Consider the following 16476-nt stretch of genomic DNA (forward strand, 5'->3'; position numbering starts at 1 on the left):
CCCCTCCATACACACCCACACACACACACACACACACGCACGCCCCAAGAAACTCAAACTAAAGAAGACATGATTATCTAAGAGTGTGTGACTCTTTGTGGTTGAGGCCCTCGAGTGCAGTCGATGATTTGGAGGTACGGGACGAACAAAAAGAGGATGATGTGGGAGCCAGAGGGTCTGATGTGCACGCGTGGGTGTTTGTTAAGAGTGTGTCTAGTGTGTGTGTGTGTGTAGGTGTGTGTGCGTGTCAGTCAGCCAGGCAGGTTGTGTAACCTCTCTCCAGCCAGGTACAGAGCTTAGCTGATTGGTGAACAGTGATTGATCTCCTCTTTGTTCACAGTGGCTAAGTTCTGCCCCTGAGGAGAGCATGACCCAGACAAGCAGACAAAGACAGAAAGAACAACAGTAAATGGGTGAAAAGAGAGAGAGAGAGAGACCCTGACAGTAAATGGGTGAAAAGAGAGAGAGAGAGACCCTGGACCCTAGGCTTATACAATGATGTGTGTGTGCGTGTGCGTGTGTGCACATAGTTGAGCCTTATTTTTCACAGCTTGCTTGTCGAGTGTGTGCTTTTAGACATTTCTGTGTTACAGCCCATTTGTGCTCCCTCCACTGCCCTGCTTCCTCTCACCTCTCTGGCCCTTCCTCCAACCTGCCCTGTTATCTCCTCTCACTCCTCGCCCTTAATCTGCCCCTCCGTTCCTCCCTCTCTCTTCCCCTCCATTCCTCCCTTTCTCCCTTCCCTTTGCTTCACTACCAGTCTACTGAACCACTCCTCTCTCCCCCCATTCCATGCTCACCCCCAGTCTGTCTCTTGTAGAGGATATAAAAAATAAAAAAAAGTCTTGCAAGAATTTAACCGCCGAGGCCTCCTCACAAATTCGAAACGCTCTGCAATGTTACTAATTAGCCCCCCATTTGCCTATCTCTGTCTCTCTCTTCCTGGCTATGCAGTATGAAAGGCAGCTATCTCTGTCTCTCTCTTCCTGGCTATGCAGTATGAAAGGCAGCTATCTCTGTCTCTCTCTTCCTGGCTATGCAGTATGAAAGGCAGTCCTTGCATGGCGTGATGTTGGCTACACACTCGGTAGTGTTTGTGACGGTGAGAGCCAGATACCTCAGGAGAGGAGAGGAGAGGAGAGGAGAGAGACAGGCTGACTGTTAGCTCCTGTACTAATGAGGCCTGGGGAGAATCATGCTGCTGACAGCCATTCCATCAGTGCTGGAGCCGTGGCCACCATCATCATCACCACCATCCTCCTCCTCCACCACCACCACCATCATCATCATCATCCTCCTCCTCGTCCTCGTCCTCCTCCTCTACATTGCGATCATTCTCTCTAATTTGCAGCAGGCACTCTTGACTCTTGCTCAGTGAACAGTTTGACACAGCCAGCAGTCAGAGTTTGGAGATGCAGCGTGCTATCTGAAAACACTCGTCACAGAAGTTCAACAGGGCCTGCAGCAAATCAGCACTCGGAATCATCCTTTTAGCACTAAAAGCACTTTGGGTTTGAAACTTGGTCTCGTTTTGGCAGTGAAAAGGGCATCTGTGCATCCCCGGCTGATAGATATTGATTTGTGATCTAATCTCAGCCTGAGGTAGTTCCAGAGATCCATACAGGAGAGGGATTCTCATAGATCACGTTCCCACACTGTGAAGGCAAAACAAGACCGAGGCTTCAAAGATGGAAATCTCGTTAAGATTTTCGAGATGGGAGCTGGCCTTTGTTTAGCGAGGTCAATCTCACGTTATTGGTGCAGTATGCTTTCCCTACAGTGGATTTATATCTCGTTATATGCTTCAGTTTAACATCGTCTTGTCTCAAATAGGAGAAACAGAAACGTGTGATCTGTAAAACACCCACTGATATAAACAAAAGCAGCAATTCTCAGTTGGGTTCCACCACACACTTTGTTCTGCGTGCGTGACAGAGCGTGCCGTGGGAGGGTTCCCAAATGAGCCAAGATGAGGTCAACAAAACGATGTAAACTACGGCATCTGCTTCCAAGACAAAGAACGCTCTCAGCAACGTCAGCGAGTTTATATTTACTGTGTATTTGTCATCAGCAAAATGATCTGTTACTCTCGATCTGTCCAGAATTACCCTAAAAATAGACTATGTTCTGGAATGCAGATGTCGTAGACTGACACTATTTAACAACAATCTCCCTATACATCATTCTACCAAACAAAAAGTCTCGCACTAAAATAAACTCCTGCCAACGGCACTCAGCCAACATCCAAGATGTCAGCACCGCTGCAGCAGGTCTGCATGGAAAGAATCAATAATATGATTGAGACCACTAAGTCTCAAACACTGACCCACCAAAACTGACTATTCTAGAAACTTTGCTATGACCTCGAGTGTCATTGGACAGATGCCGAACATATTCCATCATCAACTTTTATACCAGCTAATTGTAAAGCAACGCTCTCATCGTTCTGAACTGATAGCTCCCTAATCAAAACAGTGACAGATGGTTGAGAATGTATTTTAAAACTGGTCATTCTAGCCTTTTGAATAATCAGAATATTAACTTTGAGGAGGTATTATAGCGCTCTATATTCAGGCCTACAAAATGGCGACTAAACGAGGACAGATGTGTGAATTAGCAATGAGGGCCATGTGGAGCCTGCCATTTTTAGCCCTATATTTAGGGCCTGTTAAAAGAGTAATGACCATCAAAGGCCTGTAAAAGAGAGGAATTGCCATCAGAGCCCATATCTAAAAGGTGATTTATTACAGTCTAATGGGAGGGAAATGGTGCTGCTCTGTACATCAAAGGATAATGCAACATTGTATAAGGACACCAAAAATAAACTTTTTCGCCCCACATCCTCTGTTCTTCACGCTCTAAGTAAACTTGACTGATTATCTCTTTAATGTCAAGTATTTTGGGGAGCTGTTCCAGGGTTTGAATTACATTGTATTTCAAAGATTACATGTCATCAACTTTTTGAGTTTTCACTAGTGCAATGTGCATGCATACTTTTGAGAGGAAATGCTGGGATTTGATTCGGAGGAAATTATATTTTTTATGACTGGGTTCATTCCTAAAATAGTTGTACCGACAATATACTGTACCGACAATTTTGCCTAACTATTGCTTTATGTAACTATAGCTATATGTAGCTGAGCTTCTTCAAGTCAGCCAGCAGTGGTCTGGCTGACAGTAAGTGAGTGAGTGAGGTTTCCTCCACGTCAATCACACATTTCAGCAGCTAGTGTCGTCCAGGAGTCCCAACAGCTTAATGGACCCAATGTGGTTTCTCATGGGTTTGGGCCCAGCGAGACACTGTCTGATACTTACTGGATCCTGAGTTGGTGTTGTATTTTTGCTTCATTATATCCATTGCAAAAAAAAAAGTGGTAGCCAACAAGTGCTTCACGAGAGAGAGAGAGATCTGTATATAGAAAAGACTTGGGCTTGGCCTCCCGTGCCTACTGAGCTGATAATCAGTCCTATACAACCACTGGCTCAGTTCAGCAGGAACAGGAGTTCAGTTCGCTCTCCACCGAGCCAGAACCAGAAGCACAGGTCCCAACAGACAGGCTGCCCTGTAGTGAGGCACCAGATTCAAAATGTGTGGTGCGCTACATATCTGCAGACAAAAACCTCTGTTGTGCATTCAAGTCTTAGTTTGTTGTTACTGTTACTACTGTAGTTAATTGCTCTGATGTTTTGAAGAATTTCTTTTTCAGTATTTCATGGAAGATGATCACATCTGTGGTATCACTGTATTCACATGCATATTGATGTCTGATAAACACTCGTTTTCAGGAAACAACTTTGCAAGGGTTGAACTAAGTAACTAATTACATCATGTACGGTTACTGTAATTTGACAGCTTTTTTGTGTACTTTGAGTATGTTTTAAAGTCAGTATTTTTTACTCCAGTACATTCTTGCTGAATTATTGTACTTCGCTACATTTTAAATCACATCCATCCATTACAGAGGACAAATGATGTGACTCCATGAGCAACAGGAACTGGAACATCAGAAATTGGACAATTCAGAGCCATTTGCAGTGAACAATCAGTCGGCAAAGAAGAGAAGATTAATCTGGCTTTACTTTGTGCACTTTATTTTGTAATTTACTTTTTTTTTTTCAATTAAAAAAAAATCTAGTTTGAACTCTGTCCTCTTGTCCTTTTTAGAACTGCATGGAAAAGGTCACATCTAACAACGTTCTCTTTTCTAAAAACTTGAAAGTTCGCTAAGAGTCAACTATTAAAGTATAGTTCGGGACAATCCTGCCACATATACCGACACATCTGTTTTGAATTTCTTTGGCTTTGGACCTGCTTAGACCATGCAATATCATCAAAACCAGATTATTTGTCTGTAATGGATGTACAGTCTTTAATGTTGATCTTCAAAACAGTTGGATATGCAGGATTGTAGACTTCTACCAAAATGCTCAGTTAATGCCCCAATTTACATGTCTTTTCTTTCGCAGGTTGTGGGCTGCAGGCAGAGATGACAGGAGCTTGGCACAGGAGGCTCACAATGAGCCAGCACTCAGCTCCTCTCCCTCTGTAGGAGAGGGGACGCTGCAGAATCACCAGCAACTCACACACCAGAAGACTGCACTTACTCAAGAGCTGACGCCAATTGGCAAAGCTTGGAGCAGCACAGTACTATTCATAGAAGTCTTAAAGAAGTGGCTAGTGGGTATGATTAATGTGTCTAATGATACAACCTGCATACTACTGCTTTGATCAGATAGGACCTGAGCAATATATCCATATTATGTATTATTGTAATATCATGATATGGCATAAGTGTCGTCTTTTCCTGGTTTTAAAGGCTTTATTACATTACAGTAAAGTGATGTGATTTTCTGAACTTAAAGACTGTTGTAGATGTTCTATTATTTGCCTTTACCCATGCGGTCATATCCATATTACTGATTATTATTGATCAAAAATCTCACTGTGAAAATATTTTGTGAAAGCACCAATAGTCATCCCTACAATACTGTCGCAATATTATCGATATCGAGGTATTTGGTCAAGTACAGTCTTGTTTGAATAAAAGTGCTTATGACATCAGCTTTTGCTTACAACAGAACATTTAGTGCCCACTTTATAGAAAATAACGAGACATAGGGTATACCGTGTATCGCTGCCATTCAGCCTAAAAATATACAGATATGATTTTTGTTTTGTCTATATCGCCCAGCCCCAAGACCTTACCCATAACGTTCCTCTGTCTCTGTTCCTGGAGTGAAATGAGCTGAGGCAACAGGGACAGAGAGAGATTTCATGGATAGACACCATGTCTCCATCTATGTTTAATACTAGTGTGTGTGTGTGCATGCACGCTCATATGTGTGCGTAGGTGCAAGTGCATGTCTGTTTAGTCTGAGTCTATGATCTGGTTCTAAGAGTTTAGACTGGAAATACTTCCAGGTGAGTCATGTTTTCATACATAACAAATTACTTCACTCTGCCCTGTAATCGCTGGCATTGGACAATATACAAGACCTGCTCTGTTCTCAGGGCACTTCTGTACTTAAATTAGGTTTTTCTTAATTGCTTTGGCAGCGTATGATAATGATCAGTCCATTTTGTTTTAATCAAGGTTTAGAGAGCCTTTTTTAATTATTATACGATGTTCATTTGAAGTAGCGCAATAAAAGATATTTGATCCAAAAATGTATGCATTACTTTTATTTATGCTTATTCTGTAACTGGTAGGCAATGCTTCTTCCCTGACTGTGACTAAATTCAATCTTCTGATAAAGGGGCAAAATCAAGCTGTCCAGCCGGTGCGTTTTTATCCCGACACAGGCGGTATTGAAATGTGTGCACTGAACATCAAGTGCCTCACTTATATTCTTGGATTTTATCTGCAACTCAGTGGAAATAGCATATTCAATGAGTAAAACATTTTCCGCATGCACCATTTATGCATAAAGATATTCAAAATCAATTCGAGGATGAAATCCAAATGCATTACTCGCATGAAACGCAAGACAGAATACTGATGCGACATTTCTGAATAAAAGAGCCCCTTGGACAAATAGGCTTATCCTATGTGATGTTACTTATAAGTTGGCTTATCGATGTTACACTTCTTACATATGTGAGGGCAGGGAGGAGTGAAGCACAAACGGTCTGCCCAATGTGTTGCTGTGTGCTGTCCACAATATCCACTGACCCATATGAATTTGCAGAATAATCACTGTGGTCGGATAACAAGGGCCAACTCCAACACATGCTTGGTGGTGAATATGGCCAGGGGCAAGCCAACTGACCTCAAGTTTACTTTTGCAATCAGACCTTCATAGACTGGAAGGATACAGTATGATATTCAGCATTCCTAATCAATGAAGTACATGTGAGATGAACATATGAGAGACAGGTGTGGAGGACTTGTGGTCTGCTAACCATGACTGTCTCCAGGCTGGGTGGTCCAGATTTGGAGGCTGTTTCTTAGGAAGAATCATCAAGATCATTGTCAGGCCATTTATGTTTTGTCAAACCAATGGTCTTCTCTTGTTGGAAAGGCGACGACAGTCCTGGGAAAGGCACTTCCTGACCTCGGGCCGACCTGCCAGAATTCTGTCTTCACTGAAACATGGACGCCACACACACACATAGCAGTGCTCCACCCATCTGTCATCACATGTGCAAAACTGACTGAAGGACCAATTGATCACACTCGTCACTCTCACTGAAGTCAAATGACGACTGTCATCAGATCCACCGCCCAGTTTCTCTCATAAATGCCTTCTCTTTGTGGTCTGAGTAATGACTGCTTTTCAATAGATTTTTGGTAAAGACTGGTAATAAAAGACCAAATAATAATCTGTCTTATTTAAAACAAAATATGCAATACCTTGGTCTAATGTTAAATCATCAGATGGATATCTACGGATATCAACAATGTCCCTTGAACGGGGAAGGCAGGAGGTGGCAAGACCAACTGGTCACACTTTACAATAACGTACACAAATAATCTAGTAGTTACTAGTAAACTAATCATTAACTAATAGTTAATGAGTAGCTAATGAATAATTTGTCATTAGTCAATCACTAGTTAATCATAGTTAATGAGTAGGTATTAGTTATTAGTTACCTTTATGTTCCCCCCTTAAGTGCTGCTCCAGAGTTGTTACTGCATGAGTGCCGAATCATTACTTACTTATTACCTGACCATTAGTTATTCTTTTTGTGTACCCTAATGTAAAGTGATGCATCATACTGAGTAGTCAACAGTGTTGGGGAGTAATGAACTACATGTAGTTGAACTACATTTTGTAGTAGCTTGCTGGTAGTTCAACTACATTCATATTTGCGTAGTGAGTCAAGTAGTTAAACTACTTTTTGGTCATTTTGGTGTAGTTTAACTACTCAGACTACAAACTACAATTTTGGGCAATAAAATGAAACGAACAGGCACGGCTCCAGGATTTTTTCTAAGGGGATTGGGGGAGGCTAGACCAATCTGTGGGGGTGCTAAGAAAATAGTTGATTTTCATGACTTCATTCAAAATAAATGTAGTTTTTAAATTAATTTGGCCAAAGAATATACAAAATATATAGCTATAATACTACAAGTGACCACAAGGCAATGGCCGAAACTTTCACATGCAAAGGTTTAGGCATGAGGAGTGATTGGTTAGGTTTTAGGCATGATGAGTGATGATTGGTTCGGTTTAGGCATGATGAGTGATGATTGGTTAATATCAGGATAAGAAGAAGTCCACAATTGAAATAAGCCTTTTGATTGATTGATTGGTTGATTGATTTAATTTATTTGATAATTGATAAAAAGATGTATACAACTGCCCAGCAGGAATACATACAGTACATTTGAAAAAGAGAGGTTGAGAACACAAGAAAACATCATGGACTATGTTGGAAATAAGTGTTGACACTTTTACATGCTATCCTTTGGATCTTTTATTGTCTCTATATCCATGAATAAAGTCAATCAAAAGGTTTATTTTAATTGTGGACTTTTTCTTACCCTGATATTAACCTAACCAATCATCACTCCTCATGCCTAAACCCAGTATTTATTTTTCTGGCAACTTTTGACTTTGATAGTGAATTGTACTATTTATTGCACTGATTTATTTAACTATTTTGAATAAACCAGCCCTTCATGAAGTGTTCATAGTTTTATAAGTTTAATTTGCTTAATTTCTAATGAGCAGTTGATTCATGTGGCAGTGCTTTAGGCTACTATTTTAAATGTTTACTGTTTATGTGACCGCAGCCTGACCAGTCAGTGGACAGTAGGTCACCTGTTCACATAGGAGTTGTAGGATCACATGACAGTAAAATTGACCAATTTATCGTCCCTAACAGTAAATGGGTGGGCCAAATCAGCTACGCACGGAAGCACACCGGTCCGGTTTGCGATATTTTTTCCCCCCATGATGGCGAAGGCATGACCCGCCCCTCTCTGCCTCTGATTGGCTGACTGTACTCGGCTGCTCCCACCTTCTTTCCAGGCGAGCCAGAAGTATCTCAAATGTGAGCAGCAGGTGCAAAACAATCATTAAATCAATAAGCATGAGATACTTCATTATGAACGTTACAATTGCAAACCCTATATCTGAGTTATTTAGGCCTACTTAGCCTATTGCACAGACGTGTAATTTTTTCTTGTCATTCCAAATTTATTCACATTGTTGCTCTGATTAAGTAGAAGTACAGTTATTTGTGTAAAAAAAGACTGGTAAAGCAGAAGTACTGATTCAACTTAATTACCGGTACTCAAGTAAAAGGAAAAAAGTACAGGCTCTGAAATTGACTCAAGTATAAAGAAAAAGGTTTTCTGTGCAAGGCGAATAGAAACTCACGTCATATTAATTTAATTCAAATACTATTCAACTTAAAAGGTCCCTTCAAAACATAAAGACAAAAGACTATACTTTAATCTTCTAGTCTTAATCACTATGACCCACTAGCTCAGAGAGTTGGATTGCTGTCTAGCAGTTTGGAGCTTGTGGGTTTGAGCCTCAGTGACTTTTGAGGTTGTTGGTTCGATTCTCAGTCAGTTTTGAATGTCGACAGCCAGAGGAAAGAGTCATTTAAAGCCCTGAGAAAACCTCATTCAATCAGTCTGACTTGGTGGCACAGAGAGTAGGCTTGCTGCCTGGCAATATTGAGACCTCAGCTACTTTTGCGGTCGTGGGTTCGAGCCTCAGTCAGTTTTGAATGGTGACAGGCAGAGGGAAGAGACAAGAGCGCCCGGAGACGAGCTGTGAGTGTGAAGGGCAGCTGGTGGTGTGAAGGAATAATACACACAGTGACACCGGGGCCAGAGGTTGTGGGTTCTAATCCCGTTCAGCTGGCACTGCCTGGATCCAAGGGGGGGGATGTTCTCCCCCCCTGACCCCTGCAGAGACATGAGCAGAGGGTTATGAGACAGAAAACCACAGAGAGCTGAAATTTTACTGACTCCCATAAAGTATGTCTTACGGTGGGATGGGCAATCTGGCTGCTGCTAGGCGTAAGACTTAGTATATGACATGTCTGGATCTCTTTGCAGTCTGTCCACAGTGTCCATTTCTGTGGATCTGTAGGAGGCGCTGTGTCGCTCTGTGTATCTGCCTGTAGGAGGCGCTACGCTGGTGATGTTAAAGACAGGGCAGTGCTGTAATATGTCTCCTCCATCGGGAATCGAACCAAAAGTCTACCTGTCAGACAGAGACAGTGACACAGCCGCTCAGCCGACTGAGCTATGAGCTGTTGGGAGTTAAGCTTCTGATTTCTACACACTGTATTCACACTGACAATAACACAGAGCATAAAGAGTAGGGGTGGGAGAAAAAATCGATTCACCTAAGTATCGCGATTTTTAATGTCACGATTTTTTGGATCGATCTTTTATTCCAGAATCGATAATCGCAAATTAAAAAAAAAAAAAAAAAATTTTTTTTTTTTTTTGGTGCTTGCAGTCAGGCCACTCACTGAACAGCAGGCTAGGCGCCGCCTACTGGTTTACTAGTGGTTTTATTACTTTATTAGTTAGTCTGAAGTAATAATTACACTTCAGGGTTAAAGTGGGTGCATCTCATTGTAAAATTGGACTTCAAACGGCCCAAATCTGGCTTCAAACGGCCCAAATTTCACGCGCGTTGGCCCATATCGGCCTGGCCTGCTTGGTATCTAATGCCCGGCCTGAATTATGATCCCAGTCCGCCCCTGTTTTTAACTATATCGCCCAGCCCTACTCATGATATATAATATACAGTCTCTAGTGTATGATTCAACTTTTCCCATGTTCTAATCTAGTGTAAAAAAGCAAACAAACTGAAAAAATAAAAGAAAAAAATAAACAAAAATCGCAATAAATCGTAATATCGAATCGCAATAATCGTAGAATCGCAATAATCGTGAATCGCAATATATATCGAATCGGCACCAAAGTATCGTGATAGTATCGAATCGGGAGATAAGTGAATCGGCACAGCCCTAATAAAGAGTGAGACAGGTGAGATTTGTACCAGTGAGTTGAGCTAGAGTCAGGGACTGACTAGTCTCCTTCATCAGCTTATTTCTATCAGTGTTCAAACTACTGGTGATGATAAAGAAGGATCACTGCTTGCTGCCTGGCAATATTGAGACCTCAGCCACTTTTGCGGTCATGGGTTCGAGCCTCAGTCAGTTTTGAATGGTGACAGGCAGAGGGAAGAGACAAGAGTGCCCGGAGAAGAGCTGTGAGTGTGAAGGGCAGCTGGTGGTGTGAAGGAATAATACACACAGACACACCGGGGCCAGAGGTTGTGGGTTCGATTCCTGCTCTGCTACCACTACCTGGAGCTAAGAGGGGGGCTGTTCTCCCCCCCTGACCTCTGCAGAGACATGAGCTGAGGGTTATGAGACAGAGAGCTGAAATTTTACTGACATCGGAAATACGTCTTGTTGTTGCCCAGGCTGCCGCTAGGTGTAAAAGTAACTTTTTGAAAAACTGCTCTAGACTCAGTATATGACATGTCTGGATCTCTTAGCGTCTGTCCACAGTCCATTTCTGTGGATCTGTAGGAGGCGCTGTGTCGCTCTGTATATCTGCCTATAGGAGGCGCTACGCTGGTGATGTTAAAGACAGGGCAGTGCTGTAATATGTCTCCTGCATCGGGAATCGAACCAACAGTCATTGTCAGACAGAGACAGTGACACAGCAGCTCAGCCGACTGAGCTATGAGCTGTTGGAAGTTAAGCTTCTGATTTCTACACACTGTATTCACACTGACAATAACACAGCATAAAGAGTGAGACAGGTGAGATTTGTACCAGTGAGTTGAGCTAGAGTCAGGGACTGACTAGTCTCCTTCATCAGCTTATTTCTATCAGTGTTCAAACTACTGGTGATGATTAAAAAAGAGCATCACGGGTGCTGGCTGAGGCTCATAAACAGCTGCTCACTTGTTCAATTCCAACCTGTCTCACTCTGTATGCTCTGTGTTCTTGTCAGTGTGAACACAGTGTGTCAACTCTTCATAGCTTTTGATAGTTTGAACCTCAGTCAGTTTTGAATGTCGACAGCCAGAGGAAAGAGTCATTTAAAGCCCTGAGAACCCTAGTCTAAAACAATCTCAATAAGACTGCATTATTCTCAGTTTCTAAATTCAAAGCTACTGCAATCATTTGGACCTTGATTTATCTTACATTGTTTCATGTAGGCGAATGGTAACAGAATCCATGGCCATTTTTCCATGCATCAAGGTCCAATGTGTAAGATTCCCCCACAACAATACACAAACACAACACAAACACAAAGTCACAAAGTTTTGGTACAACTGTCGCTCAAAGATTGTTTACATAATCAGCCTGCATCCATCTTTAAGTCAGTGGGCCACACCTTATAGAATAACACTGTGTTTATCTCTATGGGATAGACGGTATAGAGATAAGCACTGTGCCTATCTCTATGGGATTTAGATTGCATAGAGATGAACGGATGGTTATGATGTAACCCAGGTTTCCTGAGGGGAGACTTCTCTCCCTCATCAATTCCATTACCTAATTCAGTGCAGCTGTTGTGGATTACCACTTTAAGACACTTAATTAGCACCACCTGGGTGTGATTGGTCAGGTGTACTGTAGCTGGTTGAACTTTTCAGTGCACTATGAAAAGTTCAACCTGTCTGGTTTAACTTTTTACAGTGGGCTATTCAGCAAAACCTCTCTCTCTCTCTCTCTTTATCACTCTCTATGTCTCTCACCCAATTCCAGCTGTAAAGCAACATACATCTGTCAAAAAAGTATATAATGGCTGAAAATATATTTTATAAATTATGGATGGAAGACAAAAAAGCACAAGTTAAAGGAAAATAACATAAAGAATGTGATGAAAGCACCTGACTTTAGTGTAAATATCATTCATCATCAACTTAATTTATTATTTAGTGTTATTATTAGAAAAAACTATGATTATCTGCATTGTCAAAAAATATTATTTATTTATTATGAACTTCAGCTCATTCAGAATGCTGCTGCTAGAGTTCTAACGAAGACTAAGAAAGCTGATCATATCACTCCAGTTCATACGTCCTTACACTGGTTGCCAGTGTGTCATAGAATAGATTTTAAAATACTGTTATTAGTCTATAAATCACTTAATGGCCTAGGCCCTAAATACATAGCTGAATTGCTCCCACGCTACGAACCGTCTAGAATACAAATAAACTTGACTTGACTTATTATTATTATTATTACTCTAATTAGAAGTGCAATAAAAACTAAAACAAGATTGTTACGCCTATTTCCACTTTTATTCAAATACAAATAACTTTTCCTGCCTCAAAAAGGACAGATCAGTCTGTGCACATACCAGGTTTAGAACTCACAACCTCTCCCTCTGAAGGCAGCTGACATACACAGTGAACCACATAGGCACTGCCACTGATGCTGTATTTCTCTCTGTATGACTTTTGAAGTGGCTGGCTATTAGTCAAAAGGATAGATTTGAGCTTTTAGTCAATTTAGAAATAGTTAAGTAGCTAATCTGTGGGCACTTCCTTATCTTTCCTCTGGCTGTCCTCTGTAGTTTGAACTACCTTTTCTGCGTAGCTTGTAGTTTCCTAAACTACATTTCTCCCAGGGCAGCTTTGCTGTAGTTTCAACTACTTCAATGGTGAAGTAGTCGGTAGCTTCCTAAGCTATGCTTTCAAAGTAGTTTCCCCAACACTGGTTTAATGGGTACTGAATCATTACTTAATTATTACCTGGTCATTAGTTACTCTTATACTGAGTAGTTAATGAATACTGAATCATTAATAATAAAAAATAATAATAACTTTAATTTATATAGGGCTTTCATAAAACCCAAGGTCACTTCACAAGAGTGGGATACAGATAGGGGAGAGAGGGGAAGGAAAAACAAACAAACAGGGATAGTTGAACTAAACTGAACTAACTAATGTGGAAAGGCCATGGAAAAGAGGTGTGTCTTGAGGTGTGTTTTGAAACATTACTTATTTATTACCTGACCATTAGTTACTCTTTTTGTGTACCCTATTGTTAAGTGGTGCATCATACTCAGTAGTTTATGAGTACTGAATCCTCACTTAATTATTACCTGTCTATTAGTTAGTCTTTTTGTGTACCCTATTGTAAAGTGGTGCATCATACTCTGTAGTTTATGAGTACTGAATCATTACTTAATTATTACCTGTCCATTTGTTAGTGAAAGTGAAAGATCATATCATTAACAAATAAACACTCACTCCAGGTGAGATTTGAACCCTCAGCCGCAAGATTGTTAAATTGTAAGTCTGGTCCTCTACCATCTGAGCTAACCAGCCTGCAAGTTGGTAGAGCCATACTATGCATCTGTAGAGCCGGAGACTAAGTATTATGTTCTATCCACATACTACCTTCTCTTCAAGTACTTATCGTTTTGAAGATATATTCAACCCAAATACTACTTTCTCTCCAAATACTTATAGTTTTAAAGGTATATTCCATCCAAATACTACTTCATGTCCAAGTACTTAGGTATGTTTCAGCCAAATACTACTTCTGTCTAAGTACTTGTGTTTTTAAAGCACAGAATATACCTTCAAAACTATAATATATACTATACTATATGATGTTTCACTTTATATTAGGGCACACAAAAAGAGTAACTATGGACAGGTAATGATTAAGTACTCATAAACTACTCAGTATGATGCACCACTTTACAATAGGGTACACAAAAGAGTAACTTTGTACAGGTAATAATTAAGTAATGATTCAGTACTCATAAACTACTGAGTATGATGCACCACTTTACAATAGGGTACATAAAAAGAGTAACTAATGGACAGGTAATAATTAAGTAATGAGTAACTAACAATTAACTACTATACTCAAACTGACCATTGACTAACCATTAACTAATGAGTAATTACTCTACTAAGGAACTAACAACTAATGATGAACTAATGATGAACTACTATACTCCCAATGTGACCTTAACTAATGATTAACTAATATATTCACAAACTGACATTTATTAATCATTAAGCAATGATTAACTACTCAGGAACTTAGATACTAATCATTAACTAATGACTACCTACTCATTAACTATGATTAACTAGTGATTGACTAATGACGAATTATTCATTAACTACTCATTTCAATTCATTAACTAACTATTAGTTAATGATTAGTTTACTAGTAACTACTACATTATTTGTGTACGTTATTGTAAAGTGTTACCGACCAACCTTACGTGGCACTCCACTGATGGATCTTAACTTTCCGCCACTTTTCTCCTTATAGGATGGAGAAGGAAAAAATCACTATCGCAACACAGATCACATGGTCTAATAACAGATATGTATCAAAACAAAATCTCAATGGTACTGAATGAGATCACATGGTCTAATAATAACAACAGATATGTATCAAATGCAAAACAAAATCTCAATGGTACTGAATGATACCAAAATTGATCTTCAAAAGACTATAAAACCAAACTTCTCCCTTTGGAAGCTATCAGCTTTTGGCTTAAGGATAGGTCATTCAATTTTTTTCAAATCTGGAAACCCTTTCTGGACTATATTGGAGAGGATAGGGCCCAAGCCCTTCGGAGTGGTCTCTACGGACTAGCATGGACTGACATTTCTATCTAGGACATGTAATAAGCCTTTATCTATTTATTATTATATCTAAATACCTCTGCTATACCTATTTCTACAGTCTTAACCTTCTGCCTGCTGTAGGTGCTCTGTGTGTTTGTTTTAGTTTGGTTTTTCCTTTTCTGTTTTGCTGTTATTATTTTTGTGGAGATTGTGTGTGTTGTGTTGTGTTGTGTTGTGTTGTGTTGTGTTGTGTTGTGTTGTGTTGTGGGGACAGAGGGCATATTCTGTGTTATCCCATTCAACACTAACTGTTTATCCTCTGCTAACTGAAAACTGAATAAACATACTTATTAAAAAAAAAAGATCATAAAATCACTTTTTTTCCTCTTTCTTTTTTGGTGGGTGTAAATCCTCTGTCAGGGAGTATGTATGATGTAGAAGTCGAAGTAGGTATTGTTTAAATACTGTTCTTACAATGAATGATAAAAGACATGGGGCAGAAATACATTCTTCAACTTTATAAATAATAATAAAACACTAGAATATGTTCACAACTTCACATGCAGAAAGAAATGACATCACAGTGCATTATCCATCCAATGTGTTTGTTGTTCATACACCAGTATTTGAACACAAACAGTAATTGTACAAACACAGCTAGCATTTGGTTTCCCTTCCCTCCCATCCTAAACGTCTTCCAGTCAGTGCGTGTGTTCTGTATCCTAAACGTCTTCCAGTCAGTGCGTGTGTTCTGTATCGTGAAGAATTTATACTGCCAGACAATTATGAGTGGGAGGGTTTTGACACGTTTTATGGGCTGCTGTGTGTGTGTGTGTGTGTGTGTGTGTGTGTGTGTGTGTGAGTACAACTGTAGACTCTCCACATAATCTGTCCTTGCTCTGCTGCTTTGACACACACTCTTCAGAGTCTTGTCGTCATAGCGCTGCATGGCTACAAGATCGTGGCTGTTTGTTATTCCGCAAACGTGCCCGAAAAAGCCCTCAACCAAGGATAAGCTCTGAATGAGTGCGTGCGCTGCGCACGCAATCTCACCTGAGTATCTGTATGTGTGTGTGTGTGTGTTGTTCTCAGCAGGTCTCCATATGCGTCGGTGTCAGTATGTTTTGAAGAGCCTTGATCCTGAGCTGAACTCTGTTAGCAGCATCGCTTGATGAGCAGCTTCCTCCGTTTAGTCTGAGCTCCACTGACCTGAGAACACATGCTGCTTCACCGACCAGGCCTGACCGCTCCACCACCTGGACCGACACACACACACACACACACACACACACACACACACACACACACACACACACACACACACACACACACACACACGATGAAGCCACTCTTTGAAAAAAATCTGTACAAGTATGCGTAAGGTTTGTGCACTTTTTTTTGCGCACCCCCCTTCCCCCCGTTTTCACC

At 40.6% G+C, this 16476-nt stretch overlaps 2 protein-coding genes across 2 annotated transcripts in view; one reads left to right on the top strand and one right to left on the bottom strand.

Annotated features, from left to right (window-relative positions):
- The window catches only part of aopep (aminopeptidase O (putative)), a gene marked incomplete at its 5' end in the record, with an annotated part of 114077 nt that extends 108422 nt beyond the window's left edge, over positions 1-5655 (top strand). The window contains one exon of the mRNA XM_083643958.1: positions 4468-5655. The remainder of the gene's footprint in view (positions 1-4467) is intronic.
- Positions 5656-16000: 10345 nt separating this feature from the next.
- fancc (FA complementation group C) overlaps positions 16001-16476 on the bottom strand; it is a 40632-nt gene continuing 40156 nt past the window's right edge. Inside the window, exon 15 of the mRNA XM_083644115.1 lies at positions 16001-16304. Within this exon, the coding sequence (XP_083500241.1) occupies positions 16137-16304 (168 nt within the window). The 3' untranslated portion in view covers positions 16001-16136. The remainder of the gene's footprint in view (positions 16305-16476) is intronic.

The sequence above is a fragment of the Poromitra crassiceps genome (assembly GCF_964638095.1).
Source record: "Poromitra crassiceps genome assembly, chromosome: 10".
Taxonomy (NCBI): Eukaryota; Metazoa; Chordata; class Actinopteri; order Beryciformes; family Melamphaidae; genus Poromitra; species Poromitra crassiceps.